General features: G+C 38.4%; 2 protein-coding genes across 2 annotated transcripts in view; one reads left to right on the forward strand and one right to left on the reverse strand.

The window, feature by feature from the left end:
* The window catches only part of necab1 (N-terminal EF-hand calcium binding protein 1), a 44,023-nt gene extending 42,011 nt beyond the window's left edge, over nucleotides 1-2,012 (reverse strand). The window contains exon 1 of the mRNA XM_042012437.1: nucleotides 1,874-2,012. Coding sequence (XP_041868371.1) covers nucleotides 1,874-1,963 — 90 coding nt within the window. The 5' untranslated portion in view covers nucleotides 1,964-2,012. The remainder of the gene's footprint in view (nucleotides 1-1,873) is intronic.
* A 2,344-nt stretch (nucleotides 2,013-4,356) lies between these two features.
* Nucleotides 4,357-21,495, forward strand: tmem64 (transmembrane protein 64). The gene is made up of 3 exons (XM_042011638.1): nucleotides 4,357-5,917; nucleotides 16,517-16,672; nucleotides 18,540-21,495. Exons 1-3 carry the CDS (start codon nucleotides 5,207-5,209, stop codon nucleotides 18,729-18,731), a joined length of 1,059 nt encoding a protein of 352 aa, XP_041867572.1. The 5' UTR covers nucleotides 4,357-5,206; the 3' UTR covers nucleotides 18,732-21,495.
* Nucleotides 21,496-23,359: the final 1,864 nt, after the last annotated feature.

Below are 23,359 nucleotides of genomic sequence, written 5' to 3' on the forward strand. Positions count from 1 at the left end.
GAACATGAAAGTTTCATTAACAGAGATAATTAATAGTCACCATGCCCGTGTGGAGTCTGAAATAGATGGTTTGAAATTGTGATTATGGAATACTGGAGCATAAATAAATTGTATCCAGCTTTTAGGGTGACTGATTGACCACTGGATTGATTTCAGTGGCTAGCCCAGAGAGTGAAGAGCACAGCCACGCTCGCAAAGAGACCTGAGATGAAGAGGTTTCAGTGAACCCAAGCAGGGTCACTGATAACAACTTTGACTGTCCAGTATAAGAGTTTATGAATGTCAGCAGCTCAGTGGTAATGTACAAAATTAGGGAGCGAAAGGCCCCCTATCTGCTTAGGCAGCTGGCTACAATATCTTTTTCTGCATATGCATAGGCTTACTAGTCGGGAGGAATTGCAATATAGATTTTTCCAATTTAACAAAAAACCTTTTAGAAATAAGTACTAGAATATATGTTAAAAGAGGTAAAGGAACTTTGGCTAAACAGACATTTTCATGAGGTTTACCCTGCCCACTAACGACAGGTGTAAAGACAACCATCTTTTAAAGTCTTCCTCAACTATACAAACCAAGGGGAGGGAATTTTCATTAAAAATGTTTGCCAATATTTTAGTTATTAAAATACCCAAATGTTTAAAGCCATCATCCACTCCTAAAAAGAGATATGTTGTCTGGGAAGTCTCCAACTAAGCTGTCTTCTCCATAGTTTTGAAAAATGCTATCTCTAGACTTACAGTATATCTCATGATAACATCTGCCCACATTATAGTTTATTTAAATTAATATTTACACTGTCATTAGTGGAAGAACTATGACCTCATATGATACCATTTCATACTACAGCTAATTAATCTAACATGCAATGAATAAAATATGATAATAAAAGTAGTATAAATACTACTGAGTGCAGCAGCAATATTGAAACATCTAAAGTTTCCCAGAATTTGAAGTCTATTTCTTTTCTGACACACAACTAAACTGGCTGAGATTGAAGATCTGTAAATGTCAAAAAATAGCCGTCTGTCACCCAGCACGCCTAGAAAGTAAGGCATTGCTTATTCCCCTGTCTCTCCATGTCAGGGGATCTGTTCGACATCAGTGAGACATTTGAAATGGTTTCCACCTTTGCAACCTTACCTGCCTTCCCTTTGAACATGAAGGCAGCCACTGGCTACCAGCCAGTAAGTCTTTGTTGAAGACATCACAAGTGAATGAAAGCATGCATGAATGAGTGATATATAATGAGGTGGTGGATAAGAGGCACAAGGCATGACAGATAAAGCTCCTGGGAGAAGATCATCAGCTCAAATACATCAACCAAGTGATTTTAATATTTAAAATCTCTTGGTATACTCATTTGGGTTGGAGATCTATGAATCAAATGGCCCAAATTTCAGCATTTGTCGTTATTTCAAAAAATATTTTAGATAATAAAAATTCTGTATGTGTCTATTCTGTTTTTATTATTAATATTGTTTTTATTTAATTTGAGCCAGATTCAGGTGAAAAAGAATCACGCTTAATCAAACTAAATGCATTTTTTGCTCAGTCATAACTTCATATCTTCTCATGAACAATAACACGAAAATGCTTTGTTTTCCTTTGAAATCCAACAACAAATTGCTCAGTAAATGTCAGCCATGCCTATTAATTGATTTCAATGGCAATAAAAATGTCATGCTTTTTTAAAACATAAAAAAATCCGAAAAGCCACAAATGTGGCAAGTGTGTGAAGGTTAACTTTTTAAAATCATCTTATAAAGACTAAAGAACATTTTACATGTAAAACACATTTTAAGTTGTTGCACTTAAAGATCAAAAGGAGCGCTGATTAGCATTTCCCTTAAAGTGCAGGAAAATACATACTCACATCAATAAAAATTGACATTCCCTTTTTAAGCTCTAGTTGAATGCTGGGCTCCTCAGATACAGTCGGAACCTCTTCCGAGCAATCCATCATCCACAGTGTGGCTTCCCTTGTAAACTGCAGAGGAATGTGTTCGCGTGCGCCTCTTAACGCTGATCACAGTTACTGGTGGGAGAAGACAAACGGAGACTCTTTGCTGCTGTAAACTGAGATGGAAACACACAAATTTCAAACTAAAGCGTCATAGAGCAAGCTCAAAGTATTTTCTGCTCTATTCATCACTCACATTTAAATACACAAAATTCTTTTAATTAGTCTCCTGAAACTCATGTCAAGTTTCTTTCTTTTTTTGCATAATGGGAGCAAACACCTAGATTTTGTCCAGCTGGCTGCTTTTATTTCTAGCAGACTTCCTGTAAGATGTTGACTGCCTATCTCTGCCTTTACACACAGATCTCAACTCAGCATCAAAGCATCAATTGCTTTTCTTCTGCTCTAACCTTTAAGACAGAGTTCACAAACTTCTCCTCACAGATCACTAATAAAATATGGCTTTTGTCAACGATCTTCATAAAGCGTCACTGTAGGAAAGGGAGATGTGTATGGCATTTGTAGCCAAATGAGCAGCACAAATATGACAAGACAGGAGTGCTATATATAGAAAAGTTTTTTATGCAAGGTACAAAGGCCACATAAAAGGTCGATTCAGCTTAATTTAAACGATGTCCTTAGACATTCTCCCCCTTAGGAAGTTTTACAAAATGTGATCTTCATCATTAGTGGCAGTTTTTAAGAGTGAAAGGCTGTTTTAAATTTGCTTAGATAGTAACCTTATCCTCAGTAACAATACTTCCCCCTTAAAATTGGATCCTTATTAATATGCTCCTAGGATTATAAATTGTGTTTCATGAAGCTAAATAGCCTAGTTTCAGACTTTAACAAAAGATTTGATGTTAAAAAAAGATTTGATTTTTCCATCAGTGCATTTAATATTTTTTTTTCTTGACTAAATCATATAATCGATTTGATTTTAATGTGAACTATCATTAATTTCCAAGGAGCTAGATAGTATTTGGCTCGTGTCATTCTGTTGAGAAAATCAATTAAACCATCCTGCAGGCTGCAGCTTGGACTAATTGGAAAACTGTACTTTAGTTCCATCTAGTGGTCTGCTTTGGTAGCACACAAACACAGCTTAACTAAATGTATGAAAGAAGAAGAAGAAAAAACATTTTAAGGATAAAAAAGTTACTATAATCAATTAAAAAAGTCTCATAGTAAAGAGGAGACCAAGTTCTTTTTTTAAGGACTATCATCTCTCAGCTGGGAGAAGCAGCAACAGAAGTAGATGCATGAACGCACATATTGTCTGCTTCACTCCCCACATTATGAATTTATGCTAAACTTGCAGGACAGGATCTTTTACTTTGGGCTACTGTATGCTCACAAACTAGAGAATAATGGTTATTTATCTAAACTTTTTTTACATATTATATCTCCTATGGTTATAGAGCAGGTTGAAATTATATTGGTTTTATTTAATCTTTATAAAACATCTATTTCCCATTAAAGGGGTTTACCTATAGCTTATTTTCTTCATTGTCATGTTACAATTTCAATTCTTCAAACTGTTATTCACATATATTGCCTATTTATTTTTATTAATCTCTTTTTCATTATACCTTATTAGGATAGTTTCCTTGCTCTTAGTTGTCTCACTAAAGCTTTATTTTTTACATATTAAGATTTGAAATAAAATTAGCAGCCAATAAATTGTGGGATAAAAAAATCAATGCAAATTCAATTTTAATCTGTTTTAGTAACAATCCAGTACAATGCATGTGATCAGGTGAAAGGCAGGACGTGTTCAAGACAAGCTGCTATTACCTCACAGGCCTATGTAAAATTTTATTTTCTTAAATATCATTTACCTACAAAATTATTTCTTTAAGGAATGACTAAAGATTATGTCTGTCTTTCTTTCTTTCTTTCTTTCTTTCTTTCTTTCTTTCTTTCTTTCTTTCTTTCTTTCTTTCTTTGTGAATTAGTGCACTCTGTTGGGAGGTGATATGCAGAGTAGCTCAAAGAAAGTGAGCTACTCTGAGGTTTTTGTTGTTGATGAAAACAGGAGCTTAGACTTGGTTCTCAACACTGTTTTGGTGAGAGACAGATAGATTATTGTGCAATAAGCATATAACCCAAAGTTAGAACGGGGAGAAAGAAGGAATAAAAATGATTGAGTTATTTAAATAAAATATATTTATTTATTTTTAGATATCTATTTATTCATTTTTTCAAAATTGTCTGCTTAAATCAGAGTGTTATTCCTTCTGCTTATGTGGCAGTAGCATGGTGGCTGACAGAATAGATTAAAAACAAACACAACTTGTCGAGGAACCTCGCGAATTCTCGCGATGACTCTTGAAGCTTTCTGATTGGTTCAGAACAGTAAACGATGGCTCATGTGGGCTGAGGTTACTTGGCATTCTGGGACACAAACAGTGGTCGGTATGAATAGCTTTTACAGCGACATTAGCAGCACTATCCACCGTGGAATGAGGTCGACGAGACAAAACAACACCTTGCAAGCGGCGCGAGGACAAATTGATGTCTCTAGCTTGTTTTTTTTCCTTTCCATCTTTTCCCGCTGTGGAGCGCGTGAGAAGAGGAGCTTGAGTCAGTAACGGCGGTTTAGTCTCTGAAATGCAACGCTGGACTTTATGTATACACCGAGCTGGTTAGCTAACGACGGGAGTCGATTAGCCTTGCAGGAATTTGTGCTAGTGGGTTAGCTGAATGAAAATGCTGAAGAAGTGTTAAACTTCATGCACAGGCTTTTTCCTTGCCATATTGGCCCTGTCCTCAGAGCCCGTCTTTCTCCGGTCCTAGGAGCTTTTTTTCATCTTTTAACTCAACCTTGTCCGGAGCCGAATGATGACAACTCTGAATATGGCGTGTGTTGGAGACAATTGCAGAACCTACAACTTCAAGTCTCTGGACTGGCACATTACCCAGCTAGTGTATCCAAGATAAACATTGCCAGATCAAGCTATTCATGCAATGGCAGTGGAGAGGGACGTCTACCTTCTCGTCTTTCTACACCTTCGCCGTCAGAGCAGCACATCAATGGGTTACTGTTGGTGAAGTCATCATCGTCGTCATTAACAAAGTTTATATTTGTTGTCTCCAATAAAGCTCAATAGATAAGCAGCCTCGGCCTCATGGACTTGAGCTGGATATAAAATCTGTCTGGAAACTTTACATCATAGCTGTCTCCAGGTCGGACAGGTCATCTGTGCCCTGCTGCTGGTCCCCAGGGCTTGTTGGAGGGCCATCATGTCAATGTCAGGGGGCACGACTGTGCAGCTGTTCACCAAGCTTGTAAAGCATGCAGTGGGCAAGATGCAGATTCAGCTGAACCGCTGGCTGCAGAGAACTACCACAGATGACTGTGACAAAATTGACATCCTAATATGCAGTGCCTTTGATGAGAGAGGGGTCGGCATAGGGAAGTCAGATGGGGACCCTGAGGTTATCATCGACACAAGTGGAGCGGCTTTCACCAGCAATGGAGAGTTCAGACATCCGTGTTGTATCACCACCTTCTGCTTCAAGAGTGCCCTGCTGGCATGCATCCTGACTGCTGTGTGCTTCTCCTCGGTTGCCCTTGTGCGGCAATACCTCAAGGATCTCCTGCTCTGGGTGGAGAGCTTGGACAGCTTTGTTGGAGCCATGCTGTTTATAGTTGGGTTGATAATTGTGTCCTTTCCATGTGGATGGGGATATATTGTTCTTAATGTGGCAGCTGGCTACCTCTATGGCTTTGTGCTGGGAATGGGACTAGTTATGGTGGGAGTTTTAATAGGGACCTTTGTGGCACACCTGGTGTGCAAACGGTTATTGACTGACTGGGTGCTGAACAAAGTTGGGAACAGTGAACAGCTCAGTGCTGTAATACGAGTGGTGGAAGGAGGAAGTGGACTCAAAATTGTGGCCTTAGCCAGACTCACCCCCATACCATTTGGGCTCCAAAATGCAGTTTTCTCGGTAAGTATGAAAACCTTATCACTGGATTCTCCTTTTTATCATCAGAAAGACATTACACATGTCACATGTCATGTAAAGCTATAGCTTGTAATACAAAGGATGCAACTCTGGACAAGCTAGACACAGCACTCATCCCACATATTTCAACAAGTCATTTGCAGTCCTGACAATTAAACCTGTGACCTTTTTTATTTTAGAGAGAAGTGAAATGAAACTCTTATTGCTAGGCCAGCTGACACTCGAGGGAAATTATTACTAGACAAAGGCCATTCAGGAACAGCCACTACTATTTTAACAGTGAAGAACTGAGGACATTGGACATAATAGTTGTCATGTTACTTCAATGCCAAAGGCAGGACATCATATTAGTGGAAATAAAAATAGAAGGCCAGTCCTCAGAGAAAAAAGCTCATTCCTCTTCACCCACTTCACATAAATGAAGTGGATACTCCTGTAAAACGAATCCCACTGGTGTCAGAATCCTATTGAAATAATAATTCTGGTTTTAACATGGTAGGAAAGGTACATAAGGTTAAGTTTTTTTCCAAGCATTTCAGTTAAGCACTGTCAAGATATTGCTTTTCTATGCATTCCTACACTTAACCTAAGGCCTTGACCTTCATATATTTCATGAATAATTTATTCCTGCCGATTATCCTTCTCAGTCAACTCATTGATACCGCCAACTGTTAAAGCTGCAAAAGATCTCTTACTGCATGATATTAACTGGTAGATCCATAAGCTTGGAAAGTATGATTAAATGATAAATGATTAAAGAACTGAATGACCTGTGGGTTATCTTGAACCTTGAATAGCCCGCTCAGGCTTAGACCTTTGAAATGACTAAAGCAAAACTCTTAAAACAACAGCTTTTAGTTAGACAAGAATAGAGAGCACCCCTCATGTGGAGCTGGAATGGCTTCACTAGTACCACATTTTCAGATGGATACATGTCCCTTTAAAATATCCTGTTTACTTCTTGTATATTTCGTATGGTTTTGAGCGTTATATGATTAAATAATTGCTATTTTTAGATTCTGGTGTTGCATAAAATATTGTCTGATTTTGAACAATAGCGGATTGTGTCAAGAGTTAGCTTGTGTTTATCATCAGTATATAATCAAATAACTCCACTGTCACAGTTTATCATTGTGCATACAAGCAGCAGGAACTAACACTGTTTATATATATGAATTTGAAGATGAAACTGTCTGTGTAGACATTAACACAAATGTCAGAAAAACCATGAAAAAATGACTGAGATGAGCGTTACATAGGACAAGAGTCCTGGGTTAAGGAACAGAAAGATCAATTCTTTGTAGCGAAACTAGGAATTCAAACTGCTGCTCCAGAGCAAAAACCAACATTAGCACAAACATTCAGAAGTAGATGCAAAGTGGGGAGCTTGAAAGGCATTGATAGCTTACAGCATGAAGTGCTTGAAGCACAGGCTAGGCAGGAAGAGGAAAAAACTATATAAGCACTGTAATTGTGTGGAGCAAAACCAGTTGAGCATGTGGTGAATGATTTACTTGGACATTTCTCATCTATGTTAAGTTTTGACAGTCCAATAAACTCACTCTCACCACCCTCGAATAAAAATCTCTTGTGAACCTGATTCAGATCATAAGATGTATTAAAGCTTCATGTATTAGAGCTTAAATAAACTTTATAGAGAAAGAGAACATTATATTTGTTATTAATTGCAGATGTAGGTTTTTTTGGTGCATTTCATATTAGTATTCTTTAATTCTAGATCAAATATTCCTGTAATTGTCTATATTTACATTAAACAGAAGAAAATCTGGTTTATTAGCATTGTAGACTTGGATATTGCATGATTTTTTTTTATGTAAGATTTCTTTTCTAAATGACCGTTGCCCCTCTGGATAAGTGAGATGAGATCATCTGAGTAATCAGCTGTTTAACAAGCACAAGATTCACTGCTGGCTGTACATGTTTATGCTGCACTTTTGCTTTGGCTGATATCTCAAAATAGAAAAAATGGAATTGGAAAAAAAAAAGCAGTTTGGGAGAGCTGAGGTGCTCTTCCAAATATGTGCTTATCTGTTTGAATGGACAGTAATGAGCTATGTCTTCATTTTGTTATGTGCACGTTTTACACTGAACCTGTTTTTCAGGCTGTTATGATAGTCTGTGGATTACAGTGCAAATTAAACTGAAGCTCCACATGTTTTTAAAATGCTCAGTTTTGACATTTTTCATGTGTTATTTCCACAGTATGCTCAGCAGTCTACCTGATAGTAGGTTTCTTTGGTGAACAGGACATACCACAGATCAAGCAGATGGTTTTCTTTTGCCTGACTGATTTAAATAGCATCTGTTTTTCATTTGTTCATGCCTTAGGCTGGGAAGTTGCGACATACTGTATCTTTGTGTCCAAAGGTTGAAATGTCCCTCTCATGTCAGGGTCACCGGTGAAGCTTCAAACGCAGTCACAGTTTTTGCCGTCTTTGTTCCACCCTGTAGAGGTGTTTGTGCCAGAGGGACACGGTTTGAACAGTGTTGTTTAACTCATGTCACTGTGACTTGCATCAGTTTGTTAGGGTAAAGTTACAAGGTAATCTAATTTACAAACTTGTGAAATACAGATTTGGAGCTTGGTGAACAAAGTCCTACAAAGATGTGTCATATTTTGTTATTTGCCACTTGCATTCATCATATTTCTGCTGGTTGGTCTCGGCTTCAGACAGCTGCTTGTCTGTGTTTGACTCATTTCTCCTGACTTCTCAGAGTTCCTTTGGGATCTTTAAGGTTTTGCAGATTAACAAACATGTCACATAGTCTTAGGTTCACGGAGTTCTGACTGATGTAATTATTTTTTATTTTTATTATAATACATAAGTTTTTTCATAAATAATTCAAATATTATTTTTTTAGGTCTTTTTAGCCTGTTATAACACTTCCAATTCAATGACTTTTCAGAGCTTAGCCCAACAAATTGCCATTATTTTTCCGCAATAAAATGAAAAGCAAACACATCTTATCAGTTTCAGGGCAAAGTCAATGCAATGCACCCAGGACTCACCACTTACATTTCTGCCAGTGATTGTTATCTTATTTGACTATTGCACTCAGCAAACTGATACTGCTGTTAGGCTGGTTACCTGTGCATCTTTTACCTTTATTAAAATACTAATTTATACTTGTTTACCAAATGCAATAAAATCCTAATCTAAATTGGCATCTAACAGGCCTGAAACTTCACTGTTCAGGTTCACAAAGAATTGCTAAACTATATAGACCGATAACTAGCTGGCAAACATAGTAATTCATTTAACAGGACAAAAGATAAAACTCATTAAATTATGTAATATAAAAATAAGTCAGAAGGATATTAGATTGAATTGTTTAGTGAATCACATCTTCAATTGCTATAAATAACTTTTCTCAGATATTCGAATGCAGATTTATCAAGTTTGTGCTTTCAGGTCAAGGCCGGCTTTACGCAGGGGCAAGAGGGGGCAGTGCCCCCTCAAACAAACATTCTGCCCCCTCAATCAAATGCGCCGAAATGGGCAAATCTCTCCAAACGCTCTCTCCCCCTCTGTACTGAACTCTGTGTGTCGGAGCTTCACAGGATCCATTGTACTGTCTTCAACAAGTCCTTCCCACCACCACAGAAAACAACCAATCAGTGTTTAGTATGCAAATGAGTTGACATACAGCCTGATCTTGCGGTGTCATATTTCTCCCCCTCGTAGAGAGAGCGGCTGCTGAGCTCCAGCGGTAAAACTTATAGAGTAAAGCTCTGTTAAATGTGTTGTAGCGATACTGAATAAATACTTATAATAACAGACGTATTTATTGCATCTATTCTGTCAACTGGGGTTTGTTTCTGTTCTATTTAAACGTGTCTACGCCTGTTAGTAGGAGCAGTGATCAATCACGCACGGGCCATAGATGTGACTGCCTCCTCGGTACAATACAGACTGAGGGAAAACGAGCTGCGCATATGAGACCCCTCAAGCTCCGCCCAGCCTTTAGTTCAGCATGCTAGTTTGAAGAAAAAAATAACAGAAAGTTTCACTCTACATTCCCGCTGCTTTCAGCAGCTCAGCTCAGAGCTTCATGTATGCCTCAGCTTAAACAGACGACAATGTGCATTTCCGATCTTGGAGAGTTGTAGTTAGAAAAAAAAAAAACTCCGGCCACAAAACCCACTTTGGAAAGTTTCATTCAGTCCTCCTGCATGATGCATCCATTTTTTAGAGCTTTTAAAAAAGGTAGTGCTGATTCTTTAATCATTATGGTCTATATACAGACAGAAACAAACACACAGATAGTTGAGTTTATTGTTATTAGTTTCAAATTTATTCAAAATGCTTAGACATCTAATGGCTGTCCAATAGGGCAATTGTTATTTTGTTGGTTGTTAAAGCTTTGATAATGGATCATTCTTTTCTTTTTTCTTACTTCATTTTGTTATTGATATTTTCTGTTCCCCCCCTGAGGGATTGCCACCTTATTGTGGTCAGGGGGTTTGCGTGCCTCAGTGACTCTAAGAGCTATACCAGCAGGAGCTTTGGTTTCAGGTGGGACACCCAAGCTGGACAGGTCTTAGAGTAGAGGCCTGACAAAGTGCAATCCATTTCTTTGAAGTTGGACTCCACTAACAGCACAGTTCCGTTAAAGAAACACTTAAAAAACAACAACAAGAAAATGCTGAAGTATGTACTCATAGTGCCCCCTTCAAATTTATGCCTGCCCCCTCATGTATGCATTCCTAGAACCGGCCCTGTTTCAGGTTGTAAAATATTTAGAAGTTTGTGGTCTATGGTGACTGGAATTTCTAATAAAAAGATAACTAAACTGATGTTCATGCTGTAATAAACTAGAGAAAGAGCAGGGCTGTTGCCACACACAAAGCTTTGGTGTGAAACTCTATTCCAGTTAGGGTTGTAAATGTCAGTGTGGAGTCTTCCCCAGCCCTGATAGAAGAAGGCTAATAAGATGAAGCCCCTTCTCTATCTGCCTCCTCTACAACATTTTCACCTCCCAGTCCAGAGGGCTTTTAAACCCAGCTCAAGCTCTCACTGTAAACCTTGTAATTCACCTCACTGGTGGCTGAGCTGGATCGTTATGATTGTATCCTCAACAGTAAAGAGCGTAACTAACCGTGAGTGGCAACTTCTAGGCTCACACCGGCCCATGGTGGAATTATATCTTGTCTGCTCTGCCCTTGGTAAGCAGTTTTTTGTGGGTGAGGCTACATTTCACCGAGCCCCCTGCTTGTTTCTGCTGAAGTGGATGGTGCTACAATATAGCAGGTAACCCTAAACGACCCAGAGACTGCAGTAGTTGCAAAATAATGGGACAGCTCAGGGAGAATGTTTGCGAGGACGAGTGGGCATATTCAGCTGGCCACATGGATTTTATTATAGTTGTGCTAGTCGCTAGCCTGGTTCTGTCTTTTTTTATCTTAATAAGCAGATAAAACAATTAGGATGTGATTTATAGGATCCTAACTACAAGGAAACATGCAACTTTAAATCACACGCTTTGATTCACCCTTCATTATGACAAATGTGTGGGTCTAGACCAAAAAGAAAAATCACAGTGGCTGAAATTTGCAACGCAGTCAAGATCCAGTACTTACTATTTTGTTTATGAGCACAAACTTATACTTACATTGCTGCTTCTTTGAATAAATCAGGTCAAGCACATGATGGGGAATTTTTTTTTCTATTTGAATTTGCAGATACACAGACTTGCAGAAGCAAGTAGGATGTTCAGTGGGAATTCTCTGCATGGTTATAAAAATACCAAACTCGCCCTTCTCTGAGACAACTGCAGAGATTCCTGGGTGGGACTTCAGTGAACTGCTGCTACACAAGTCAGGGATGACGGCTCAGAGAAAGAGACTGCATTCCTTTTCCTCTCTAGCTCACACATCTTTCAGAGATCAACTGAAAGCATTTTGTGTTGACTCATCAGTGCTCATATTTCAAGGAAGAAGAACTTACAGTATTGTTTAGAAGCAGGAATGCTATGTAAAAAAAACAGCTCAACAACAACCTGATCTAGAAGTTTTGATAACATCTGTTGCTTTTGATTTGTAAGCATTGCTATTATCAGGGCGTAGTGTCATAACAGTGGATGGTTTAGGGTTTATTGTTGCTATGAGACACTTGGGTTGGATCTAGCATATGTGTTTTTAAGCCCTGATAACGTTTTGGCACACGCTGCACCATGCTACACCCCCTGACACATTGCTATCAGCCACAGTCTAGTCACAGTGCAAATAGTGCCAAGGTCACATTCGCACACAGCTGTCACACTGCAGCTTAAGTCATCAGTTAATCAAGGGATCAAGGGTGACAGCAACAGAGATATTTGTTTGTTTTTAGGTGACCGAGCCAACATATTAAATGATACACAGAGCGTGACGTATGCTCCTAAATCAAGGTAATTGCACCTATTTGTTTAACCAGGAGGTTTCAAATTTTATTATTGTTCCACAAATTATAGGAAGCAGCCTTATTTAAAGATTCATTCCAGTGTAAAGAAATGTCATTTGGTGATTTTACTTCTTTTGAATATCTTAGTTTTATTTTAAGGGGCATTCCTAAAGTCCTATTTCTAATCATCTACAGACGTCCAGGACACTGTGTAAATTTTATTGATGAATTTTCTGAATTATTGTCGGTTATCTCTACTGATTTTAACCATTTCATCTTAACTGGGGATTTTAACATTCACATAGATAACATGACGGATGGTAATGTCAAGGAATTTTGTTCCATATTGGACATGTTTGGTTTGTGGCAACATGTTAAACAACCGACCCACATTCGAGGTCACATTCTGGACCTGGTTATTTCAAAGGGTGTTGATATTTCTTCTGTTGCGGTCACTGACTTGGCCTTGTCTGACCATTTTTGTATTTTGTTTGATTTACTGATCACTCAGAATGTTCAACCAACCTGCTTCTCCGTTAGGAAGAGGTACATTAATGAAAGAACAAGTGCTAAGTTTGTGGAGGCCATAGCGATGTTACCAACAACCAGTGCAGAGTCAGTTGATGGACTCCTGGATCATTTCAATCTGAAAATCTTGAATGTAATGGATGCTGTTGCACCGATAAGAATCAAGAGCAACTTGAGCAAACAGAAAACACCATGGAGAAACACCACTGTGGTTACCAGCCTAAAAAGAGAATGCAGAAAAACTGAGCGGAAATGGCGGAAAAATAAACTTCAAATTTACTATGAGCTGTACAAACAAAGCCTACGTAACTATAACAATGAGCTGTGCAAGGCCAGAGAGCTGCATTTATCTGAAATGATTAACAGGAATGTCAACAATTCTCGCACTCTGTTTGCTATGATTGAAAAACTTACAAATCCTCCTAAACAGATAAGCCCTGAGCTCCTTTCCACTGAGAAATGCAACCAATTTGCAAACTTTTTTAGCCAAAAAATTAAAACAATTAGGCAAAATATTAATTCCACACAGTCAAACAAGAAAATTAGTCTGTGTCTAAAACCCGGAAATAATTCTGATGTCATGTCACAATTTAAAATGGTGAATTTAAAAGTCCTACAAGAAACAGTTTGGCATTTGAAATCAACAACATGCACTCTGGACATGATACCATCCGACTTTTTAAAAACTGTTTTTACCTCAGTAGAAAGTGATCTCCTACTGATAGTTAACAGCTCACTGGCATCAGGCATTTTTCCCCAGTCACTAAAGATAGCTGCTATTAAGCCACTCCTAAAGAAAAGGACTCTAGACGCCTCTATAATGAACAACTATAGACCTGTCTCTAACCTCTCTTTTATTTCCAAGATTATTGAAAAAGTTGTATTTCACCAGCTTAATGACTTTTTAAATGAAAGTGGAAATCTTGATAAATTTCAGTCCGGCTTCCGACCTCATCACAGCACTGAAACAGCTCTGGTCAAAGTGTTAAATGACATTAGGTTGAATACCGATTCTGGTCAAGTATCAGTCCTGGTTCTGTTGGATCTCAGTGCTGCGTTTGATACTGTAGATCACAGAATCCTGTTGCACAGGCTGGAAAACTGGGTTGGACTTTCTGGAGCGGTTCTTAACTGGTTCAGGTCCTATTTAGAAGGCCGGAGTTATTTTGTTACGATCGGCAGCTATGAATCCGAGCGAGTGGCCATGACTTGTGGAGTCCCCCAAGGGTCAGTCCTTGGACCTCTTCTGTTCAACTTGTATATGCTCCCTTTGGGTAAAATATTACAAAAATATAGCATTAGTTATCAAAGTTATGCAGATGATACACAACTTTATGTGTCTCTGTCACCAGATGACTGCAGTCCAATAGACTTAATGTGTCAGTGTCTGGAGCAAATAAACACCTGGATGAGGGAGAATTTCCTACAATTAAATGAAGACAAAACTGAGATTATTCTGTTTGGTAGCAAAGAGAAGAGGGTCAGCATTGGTAAACACCTGGAGACTCGGGCTCTTAAAATTACCAACCAAGTTCGTAACCTGGGAGTGTTGATAGACTCAGATCTGACTTTCAGCAGCCATATCAAAGCTGTCACTAAGACAGCTTTTTACCAGCTCAGAAACATCAACAGAATTAAAAGTTTAGTCTCCCAGAAAGACCAAGAGAAACTCATCCATGCATTCATCTCCAGTAGACTGGATTACTGTAATGGTCTTTTAACAGGACTTCCTAAAAAGAGCATTAAACATCTGCAGCTCATCCAGAACGCTGCTGCTAGAGTTTTAACCAGGACTAAGAGATCTGAACACATCACACCAGTTTTAAAATCTTTACACTGGCTTCCAGTCAGTCACAGAATAGATTTTAAAACCCTTCTGATCATTTACAAATCCCAGAATGGTTTAGGCCCAGAATACATCTGTGATATGTTCAGAGAATATAAACCTAGCAGAGCTCTTAGGTCCAAAGACTCTGGTCAACTAGTCCAGGCCAGAGTCCAGACTAAACATGGAGAAGCAGCATTTAGCTGTTATGCTGCAAACAAATGGAACAAACTGCCAGTGGAGATTAAACTTTCCCCAAATGTAGACATTTTTAAATCCAGGTTAAAAACTTTTCTTTTCTCATGCGCCTATGCATGAAATCTGCACGGTACCTTTTTTTTTAACTTATCTTGCTTTTAATCATTTTAATGTAATTTATTATTTTATTGTGATTATGTGTTGATTATGAGTTGATGCCTTTTACTATTCTAAATATCTGTAATGTCTTTGTTTTATGTAAAGCACTTTGAATTGTCCTGTACATGAAATGTGCTATACAAATAAACTGCCTTGCCTTGCCTTGCCTAAAGAAAAACATCCTATTTTGCGAAGTATATGCATTAACTAAAGTAATGCAGCTTAGGAGGATATACTTCCAGACAAAGCTGAAGACATATAAACATGGTTTACACCGTGAATTAATTTTGAGCAGAACCCATAACAGTGCATTAGCATTGGATAGCTGTGTGTGGGATCATAAGGTGGTTGACCACAGAGAAAATCTCATAATTTGACAGGTTTTTGCAGCTGTGTTACAGGAAGGACTCATTTTCATAGTTACAGTATAACGAGGGGCCTGATTGTGTTTGAGTTGTTGCAAAATTGCTATTTTTTATATTGTATTTTTGGTTAACCCAACGCATACCTTGTTTGTTTATTCTATGTATTAATTCTAGTTTCCTGCAATGCATACTTTACTGCCCTTATTTTTGCACACAAATCAGTTCTGAATCATTACAGTCTTTTTCTGAATATCTGAAAGAAGCATTTGAAAATGAACAAAATTTTTAGCTAAGTGCTAAATTATCTTCCTTCTTGTTTTTTATACAACTTTAATCTCATAAAATTTAATTCAATTTCTGGACCCTTCTGGGTGTTTTCCTCACCCCCTCCTAGTCACTTAATTTAGAATTCACATAAACAAACCAAGATTAGCTTCTACTTTTGTCCCTTCACCAGGCAGCTGTGTACTGTGCCTGGGTAGCAGTTGGGGGTTAATGGACCTTGCACACGGGCTCACAGTGATTTATCTTTGTTGCTAGTTTGTGCATACTTGAACCTGGATCTTCTAGCCGCAAATCCACTTCTCTGACCACTAGGCTACCACTCTCTTTAAGCTGCACCCCCCTCCCTGTCTCCAAACCCATGTGGTCACATATGTGCACACACTAAAGGAATAATCCTCTAAACCTTATGGGCACCCCTTTTAAAACAATATGTTGCACTGTCAGTATCATAAAATACCAAGGGCACCCTGAGTCTTCATACCTTTGGGTTTCCTAAAACTTTCCTTTTTTCTTTCTTTGTCTTTTGCGCTGTTAACATTGTTGAAGACCATCTGCAATGTAGGGCTGAATAAAGGAATAACCTGCAACACAGTTTAAAACTTTTTGATTTCTTGATGCTCAATCAGCTGGAGTTTGAATAAGTGTATTATCTTAGTCCAACACTCATGATTCCTTTAACAAGCACAAAGCATCACAAGTAAAAAGAGGCTTAATTTCTTTCTGAAGCATGTTCATATACTGTGTAAATTGGGGCATAAATTCACACATCCGTTAGACAGTTATTTTGAACTTTTATCTTGTCTGCTTCTATTTCAAGATCACAGATGTGTCCTTGCCAAACTACCTGGTGGCCTCCTCTGTGGGTCTGTTGCCCACGCAGCTTCTCAACTCCTACCTGGGCACCACGCTTCGGACTATGGAGGACGTCATTGCTGAGCAGAGCATCAGTGGATACTTTGTCTTCAGCCTGCAGGTAAGCTGCTGATGATTTAATAAAAAAAAAGTCAATAACAATCAACTATTAATGACAAGGTGTGGTGTTAATATATGACTTAGCAGCAACTGATGTGCATATGCTTGAGTTCCTTTCAGGAAGGCTGTCCCTATAGAAGTCCTCTTTTCATTATAGTATGTTTGCTTTGCTTCTCAGGCGCCTCATGTTTTGTTTTGTTTTGTTATTTTATCATTTGTACTGAGACTCAACACTGTGTAAAATGATATTCAGTACAATAGCTTGGATTTCCTTTAATTTTTGCCCAAATTTCTTGTTATTTATTTTGTTCAGTTTCAGTTTCACGTATTGAACTTCTAATCTTTCATCACATTCGTCCTGCTTAACTGCTTTTCATTGCTTTGATCTTTGCTTGGTGTGGATTGTTTATTCTTTTATCCTTTGCAGTCCAAGCCAGAATAAGACAAACTAGACGTCCACACGCGCACTGGAATGACACCAGGACGACTATTATTTTTATTGACACAACCCTGGCAGCTGCTAGCACACAAAAGCAGGAGATAGCAGATGTCTTATACAAAGAAGTAAAGGGTGGATAATGAGCTCTAGCATTCTTGTTCTCTTTTCAATTCTGAGTTGTAATGACAGCAGTGAAAATCTTGCCAGGTATTCAGAGACAACAGCCTGTCCCTTTCTTCTAAGAACAATATTTACATAGCAGTGATGCGTAAAGCTGAATAATCTGCTGTAATGTTCTGCTGCACATCTCTTCTTGTTAGAAGGGTTTTTCCCCAGACTTGTCTAGTACATAAAGGTAACTTTTGTCGGGAGTTGATGGTTTGTAAATAAATTTAACTAACTGAATACACAGCTCTGGACCACACTCGTGTTTATTCATATCATGTTCAGGTTTAACAAGTTTCCCATACTGTAGTCATGTGTAAAATCTGTCATAATCATAGATATTTAAATGGCATGTAAAAAAATTGAATCTGTGCCACCACTATAGTTTAACCACACAAGTTGTCAAAGAGAGGTTGATGTTTTATTCTAGTTCTTTAAATTGATCTTAACAACTTTAATCAACTCCCTATTGATGCAAATCAAGTGTTTGACCTCCAACATATTCAACTCTCTATTTTATTTGTTGTAAAATCAAAATGCATCCTCGACAGATTTTGACTTTCCAACTTAATCCATATCATTAGTTTCAACAGCAGCACATTAAAGTTCTTTCTGTACAGTATTAAAAATAAAAGGCCTCTGAATCAGTGCTTTGTACTGCTTCTTCACTAGCGTGCCACTGAACCTTTGAAGAGGAACAGGACAAAAAAAGATTTTTAATAAACCATTGACTTAAGTAATAATCTAGAACGATGTTGTAAACTGAGACCAAAAATGTCATCTCAGGATCTGTGGGAAACTCTGGCTGCTGTTGGTGCACCTGTCAACAATCAGAAAGATACTGCAAACATTTGATGGGCTGTTCTGTAGGACGATTATACAAAGCATCCTATCAAATCCACCAAGAAATGTCTCAAAGAGAGGAAATAAAGGGTTATTAAAGGGCCAAGTCAAATTTCATATTTGAATCCAAAGGAAATGTGGGAGAAAAATGAATTGGGCAACACCATTAGAAAACCCTTGCATTTCTAGCGGCCTACAAAAGAATGGGCAAAGAAATTCATCTAGCTGATGTCAGAATGGTGAACAATAATGCCAAACATCTACAAGAATTGATTTATTTCTTACAAGAATTAAAAAATTATTTAAAAAAAGCCAAACTGTGTTCAGATACACCTGTGAATATAAATTGCCGTGTCTTATAAAGAGCCATGACTACAGCTATAAGTAAACAAAAAGCTTTTTTGCTGTTTTATCTCTACAGGTCATCATCAGCATCGGCCTGATGTTCTACGTCGTGCATCGGGCTCAGGTCGAGCTGAATGCAGCCATCGCTGCCTGCCAGATGGAGCTGAAATCATCGCACATGAACGGCTCCTCCACCAATCACAGCAGCTTCAGCTACTGCAGCAAGAGGGCGACAGCTGGCAGCGGAAACTGCATCAACGTGGTGTGACCTCAACTGACTGCACGTGCCGAAAGCCCTCATGACTTGGTCACTGACTCGTAAGACTATGTTGCCTAGGGGAACTTCAGACGGTGTCCAGAGCATGCTGGTGGCATTTTTTTTTTTTTTTTATCATTTTCATCATGACATCTGATTTTTGACCACCCATGTGAGGAAAACCCTGAAAGCGTCTTAAACATGCAGGACAACGCACCGCTGATGAATTGGTGCTGTGAAAATGGTTTTGCGGTACATCATCACAGAAGTTTTGTACTCAGTTTTTCTGCTTTGGTACTTTTGAACATCAGCTGTTACGGGAGATGTCAATGAAATTATAATATTTAGAAATCTCAGAGGGGGGTGTAAAAGATTTCCAGGCATTAACTGCCTGATGATATTATGAATGTGCAATCTGGAGCTTTCTAGAGAACCAAGGAACTGATTTTCCATTTCCGTGTCAAAGGAATGCCAACCTATGCACCTTTATTTCAAACGCTGTTTTTGTTTTATATCTGGTGATTATGGTTGTCTACTTCCAGTGCTCTTTTACAATATTAAAAACTAAGGGCATTATTGGGATTTTTGGATGATTTGCCTATTTAGTCCAGTTAATTTTTTTAAGTGTCTTATTTTTGGACTATAAAAAAAAAGGAAGATAAGCTCTCAGTGAGCATTAATGGCCTCTCCGATTATGTGATTTCTACTGGTTTATGACCACATCAGCTGAATCGGCTACGAGTGCCTGGAGATGGTTTTGTACATGTAAAAGCAGCTGGATGAAGAGTATGTTTCATATCAGGAAACTCAGGAATGTTTCTGCCAGGAGATACAGCTTGTTCTGCTGCTGGAAAGTGAGACGTCCTGTTAAACTTTCATTTAATTTTTGTCTTGTTTCACATTGGCTTTTTTTACATTTTCTAACATAGCTGTGAGAGTATATACGTAAAGGATTATTAAATAATTTTTTATTTAAATTTGACAATTCAGTGCAATACACCTTGAAGCGATCATGAAAAGGGGGCATGAATGTCATATTCAGTGCTGAAACCAAACTAATCAGAAATGCTCTCATGCATACTAAATAACACAAACCTAAGTACGTTTTAGGTTTTACTTACAGGTGAGTAAGCTAGCTTGAGAAAATTTTATTTTTTATGTGCCATAAATTAATACAACAATGTTTTACTTAATTACTTTGTGTTGGTAGACATTACCAGTGAACCATTTTTGTGATTTTTAGTTTAATACAACAAATTCTAATGGTATAGATTCTTTTGCACAGTCCAACAGACTAACATGATTTCCATATGAGCGTATTTAGAAATGAGGGTTTGTTGGAGAAAAGTAGAACTGGATGTGACTGTAGTTGACAATCGAACCTAACGTGGACACTACATGATGAATGTGATACTGCGTTTTCTTTTTACATTTATTGTGATACTGCTCCCCAGACAACGTCTGGTTGAGTAATAATAAGGGCTCCTATATTAAATATCCATCTCTATATCCCCCATGAACCTGTTTTGTAATGCTGGTAGAATTTCCTTTGCTTTTCAGTTTAGTTTTTGTACAAACTTTTTCTCTAAAGGTCAGAATCAATGTTTGTCCAGACGCATTCCACGCTGTCAGCGCTCTGAAAGGCTGTTAGTTCTTTTCATGCTAAGTGTAGGTTTAAGGGCCCCTTCCTGTTTGAAATTAGCAATAATGTTTGACAGTGAAAAGCAAAAAAAAAAGAAAAATATTTTATTACATCCGTAAGATCTTTAGCCAAGTGTTGTTCAGCCCCCTTGTTGAAGATCTGTTTGTTTAAAAGAAAGGAAAAATAATTTGAGTTGTAAGTCTACCTGTATTTCACTGTAAAATTGTCATCATTCCTAGGTTTGTGTTACAGTGTTCAACCTGCCTTTTACCTCCTGCTGCCTCTGATGGAAATGTCTGCGCTGCCTCTGATGTGAAAGAAACTGTTGATGAAAGCGGCTTGCTCAGTTTTGTAGCACTTTGTTTAGAGAGTCCCTAGATTTAAAAATATTTAGAGATCCTGTGTCTCCCTAATTCAGCATCAGACTGAAACGCTCCAAGTTTAGGAGTCAAATTAAAAACCTACCATGGAAGAGGATGTTTATGGCTGCTAGAGTTCCAAAAAAACTATTTTTCCACACTTCACAATCTTTTGAAAATATGGAAATTTTTCTTTTTTTTCCCTATTTTTGATTAGAACATGTTTTTTAATGTCACCTTACAGAGTCTCTCCCCCCCAAAAAGTGCTATTTAGGAAGTCGTTCTGCTTGGATGGGGAAGAGAAGTGGATGTTACACCATGTTTAATGCAAAAATCAAACACACAAAACTTGATCGGCCACTCTATACACCCTATCATATTATAGCCTCTCAACTGGAATTAAAGATTGTGGGAAAATTGGTGATTTTCACTAAAGGCTTTGGTTCTTCACAGGTGGGCTCTACTTAACTTTAGATATAGTTATGCAACAACTGATTCCTGAGGGAAGTATGTTTCATAGACACCCACACAGGACCTGAACCTGGTATTTAACTACACACCTGAGAGAAGGGCAGTGTGATTATTGGGTCAACTCAAGGGTCATGTTCGGTGCTATGAAACACAATACTTCCCTATCTGTATCAAGTGCATTACACATATACTGTATTTTGTAATACAGAGAATTTTACAGTGTATAAATATTATTTATCACTGTACGATGCTTGTTCAGTGTTATTTATGAAGGAGAAATTAAACTTGTCAGAATTTGTTACAACTTCTTGTCCAGATTTTTATTTTACTTTTCATGATGCCTTACAGTTCTAGAAAATCTAAAACTAGTGTTCTTTCTGAAACCTTGTTACAGTATATGTTGGTTTCTGGTCCAGTGTTGTGGGTTTTTTTTCTACCTCAGAGCCATGATACTTTTCTCAGCAAGCTTATTTAAACATGACTTGGCTTCATCTCTGACCCTCTGGGAGATTGTGAAAATGTTGCTCAGAAGGTTTCTCCTTATCTTGTAAACCTCTAAAAGAACTGGCAGTGCTCAAATATTCAGCAGCAGTACTGTACGGCTAGAAATAAAACTGGCTTCTGGGGCAGTTTGTCACAGTGATTACGAAGTGAGGTGGTGATGGATGCAGTTGTGGAGCTGTAGATTGGAGCACCACTTAAGCTTGCCCTTGTCTTGCTTGTGACAAGATATCTGTGCAGATGAGGGTGAGTGTTTGTGTGGATGTTTTCAGATCGATTGTGCTTGTAAACAACTACAGAGACGGGAAAAATAGCTCACAACCATCTGCTTTAATCCCCAATTCAATAAAAATACAAAAGATCTCAGCCAGAGCCCCCCTAATACACAGCAACATATCCATTTTACTGCTCCTATCTGTCACAAGGAGTAGCAGCACACACTTTCTTCACATGAGCTGCAGACCTTTTCCAGACATGGGTCAGATCTGTGTCAGATCTATCATCATTCAACCCCACCTCAAAGAACAAACCTCGTCCCTGAGTCACCCTGCTAGCGCATGGATGTTTCTGCACAAAACTAAGAACATTCATTCTGACGGGCCTCAAATGAAAGCCATAGCTCTCACTGTGGGCTACGCTCCTAAAATACATCTGTGAGGCTGATGATGCTCGACGATACAGAGTGAAATTCTAAAAGAAGCCAAACGGGCTGAGTGAGAGGATCTTGGAATACATCCATGCAGCCTTCCAGGGGAAAACTTATGGTGCGGATGTTTATGGATTTGTGGAGGAAGGAGAAGTCGATGGGCTGCAGGCTGAAGCCTCCTGCTCCAGGCAGTGGGATAAATCACATGACCAGTCTTAGCTCAGACAGCTGTTGCCTCCATCTGTGCCCTGTGTGACCCTCTCCTTATTTCTATGCAGCAAAGTGACACTGCAGTGATAATCGCTTTTATTTAGATTTCTGACAAAGCTGCTTGAACAAGCTGCAGAGCTCTGTGATTACCGTTTTTCCTCATTCCTTCTTCCATTCATAATCCTCCTGACCCTATACTAGTTACAACGCTTTCCAAACAAAATGCTTTAATCACATGTACTGAAATGAAAAATGAAAACTAACTCAAAGAGAAAGTCAGCAAACTAAAAAAAAAAAAGCAGTCAAACCTTATTAAAGGGGTAAAAGTCACTTTTCTTATGACCTCATTAATTCAAAAACACTAGAAACCTTTAAAAACGACAAACGTGAGAAACTATAGAGATGTCTCAGAAGCAACATCAGGAAACAAAAATTAGCAATTATTCTGAGGTTAATCTGAAAATTGCTTACTCTTGAAGTATGCACACGTTTTATGATTAAGAGGAACTCTGGGCAGATTTGGTCGAAGTGTCTTCGCCAGTCAGAGACCAAGAAGACAAATGAGGACGAAAGATCTGATCTGATGAGTCCTGCTTCCAGGGAAGAGTCACATCTGTGTGTCCTCTCCTGAGGTTAGCTCTTCACTGTGAGTGGTGAGATGAGAGGATGTCCTGACAGTTTTTTGGCAGAGATCGGATGTTATTTGGGGAGAACTCAAACTCACCAAGATGGTTAAAATGTAGATTGCAATTTCTGCTGAAGTTTTATCTAACTGGCTTTTCTTTCATAAAAGATTTGACTAATTTTGAGG

Source organism: Melanotaenia boesemani, chromosome 17, assembly GCF_017639745.1.
Source record: "Melanotaenia boesemani isolate fMelBoe1 chromosome 17, fMelBoe1.pri, whole genome shotgun sequence".
NCBI classification, from domain to species: domain Eukaryota; kingdom Metazoa; phylum Chordata; class Actinopteri; order Atheriniformes; family Melanotaeniidae; genus Melanotaenia; species Melanotaenia boesemani.